This window comes from Eucyclogobius newberryi, unplaced genomic scaffold, assembly GCF_026437365.1.
Source record: "Eucyclogobius newberryi isolate DKJ021-1_F unplaced genomic scaffold, fEucNew1.0.hap1 SCAF_18, whole genome shotgun sequence".
Classification (NCBI taxonomy): Eukaryota; Metazoa; Chordata; class Actinopteri; order Gobiiformes; family Gobiidae; genus Eucyclogobius; species Eucyclogobius newberryi.
In genome coordinates this window covers 32949168-32951667 of record NW_027315812.1, presented here as the reverse complement: position 1 = coordinate 32951667, position 2500 = coordinate 32949168, and the positions used below count along the sequence as shown (strand labels likewise).

Here is a 2500-nt window from a genome sequence, read left to right as displayed (position 1 = left end):
GGAGAGAGAGAGTTAGGAGAGAGAGAGAGTGAGGAGAGAGAGAGTGAGGAGAGAGAGAGTGAGGAGAGAGAGAGAGTGAGGAGAGAGAGAGAGTGAGGAGAGAGAGAGAGTGAGGAGAGAGAGAGAGTGAGGAGAGAGAGAGTGAGGAGAGAGAGAGAGTGAGGAGAGAGAGAGAGTGAGGAGAGAGAGAGAGTGAGGAGAGAGAGAGAGTGAGGAGAGAGAGAGAGTGAGGAGAGAGAGAGAGTGAGGAGAGAGAGAGCAGTGAGAGAGAGAGAGAGTGAGAGAGAGACGGCAGTGAGAGAGAGACAGAGAGACACACAGAGACAGAGACTTCCTCTTTTCTGGACGTGTGCACCTCAGGGCCATTTTAGGCCATTCCTATTTTAGTTTCTATTTATATGAATAATCTTTGTGATGATCTGTCAAATGTCACTTTGCGCTGCAGAGGTTCTTTACGGCCGCCCAGCCTCACTGGAACGGGCTGAACATTTCTTTCCGTATGGACAATTGCTTCTAGAAGTGACCTCATTGTGTGTTTGACACGTTTAGCACCGCTCAGCCTGCTCAGAGCTGAACCTGCTGGATCTCTCATCTGTCAGTGTGTTCAGCGTGTTCAGCGTGTTCAGTGTGTTCAGCGTGTTCAGCGTGTTCAGTGTGTTCAGTGTGTTCAGTGTGTTCAGCGTGTTCAGCGTGTTCAGCGTGTTCAGCGTGTTCAGCGTGTTCAGCGTGTTCAGCGTGTTCAGCGTGTTCAGCGTGTTCAGCGTGTTCAGTGTGTTCAGTGTGTTCAGTGTGTTCAGTGTGTTCAGCGTGTTCAGCGTGTTCAGCGTGTTCAGCGTGTTCAGCGTGTTCAGCGTGTTCAGCGTGTTCTGCGTGTTCTGCGTGTTCAGCGTGTTCTGCGTGTTCTGCGTGTTCAGTGTGTTCAGCGTGTTCAGCGTGTTCAGTGCGTTTTTAGTGTGTTCACCGTGTTTAGTGCGTGTTTAGCGTGTTCAGCGTGTTTAGCGTGTTAAGCGTGTTAAGTGTGTTTAGCGTGTTTAGCGTGTTAAGTGTGTTAAGCGTGTTCTGCGTGTTCAGTGTGTTCAGCGTGTTCAGCGTGTTCAGTGCGTGTTTAGTGTGTTCACCGTGTTTAGTGCGTGTTTAGCGTGTTCAGCGTGTTCAGTGTGTTTAGTGTGTTTACCGTGTTCAGTCACCAGACAGTTTGGGCTGAAGGTTCCACTTCAAACAGTGTAAATCATATGACAATTGTCAGTGCTTCTAAATGTAGTTCTGTTTTTAATCTTTTATACTGTCTCTTGTTTAGTGTAGATGTGTTACAAATGTTTGACTTAGCCCTAGGTCAAGAGAGGTCAAGAGAGGTCAAGAGAGGTCAAGAGAGGTCAAGAGGGGTCAAGAGAGGTCAAGAGAGGTCAAGAGAGGTCAAGAGAGGTCTACCTCTGGACCTGGACGGGTTCATACCTGGTCAGAGAGAGGTGAATGAATGAACCTTTATTTGTTCTAGAGTCTGACTCGTCTCAGAAGCAGGTGCTGGTGCCAGGCAACGGCCGAATCATCAACCAGGACAACGTCATCAAGTGGGTTCACACTTCCACACCACACAACACACAATACACCACACACACAACGACACACCACACACACAACGACACACCACACACACAACGACACACCACACACACAACGACACACCACACACACAACGACACACCACACACACAATACACGACACACACGAGACACGACACACACGACACACACGAGACACAACACACACAATACACCACACACACAACGACACACCACACACACAATACACGACACACACGAGACACACGAGACACGACACACACGAGACACGACACACACGACACACACGAGACACAACACACACAATACACGACACACACGAGACACACACACACGACACACAATACACGACACGCACATGACACGCACACGACACGCACACGACACGACACACACGACACACACACACAAGACACACTGGAGGCCTCCAGATGTTATTGCTTTGCCCGGAATGTTCTACTATTTGTCAGTAAACTTTTAAACTTGTGCTTCCTCCAGGTTCGAGCACACACCGTTAGCCACGCCCAACGGAGACGTCCTCATCAGAGACCTGTCCTTTGAGGTAGTCCTTCTGTCTTATGACCTTCTGTCTTTACGACCTTCTGTCTTATGACCTTCTGTCTTTATGACCTTCTGTCTTATGACCTTCTGTCTTTATGACCTTCTGTCTTTATGACCTTCTGTCTTTACGACCTTCTGTCTTATGACCTTCTGTCTTTATGACCTTCTGTCTTTATGACCTTCTGTCTTTACGACCTTCTGTCTTATGACCTTCTGTCTTTAAGACCTTCTTTCTTATGACCTTCTGTCTTTATGACCTTCTGTCTTATGACCTTCTGTCTTTAAGACCTTCTGTCTTATGACCTTCTGTCTTTACGACCTTCTGTCTTATGACCTTCTGTCTTTATGACCTTCTGTC

At 48.0% G+C, this 2500-nt stretch overlaps 1 protein-coding gene across 1 annotated transcript in view; it reads left to right on the top strand.

The window, feature by feature from the left end:
* The window catches only part of abcd3a (ATP-binding cassette, sub-family D (ALD), member 3a), a 44254-nt gene that overhangs the window by 29708 nt on the left and 12046 nt on the right, over positions 1-2500 (top strand). Inside the window, exons 15-16 of the mRNA XM_072451228.1 lie at positions 1496-1568; positions 2080-2143. Coding sequence (XP_072307329.1) covers positions 1496-1568; positions 2080-2143 — 137 coding nt within the window. The remainder of the gene's footprint in view (positions 1-1495; positions 1569-2079; positions 2144-2500) is intronic.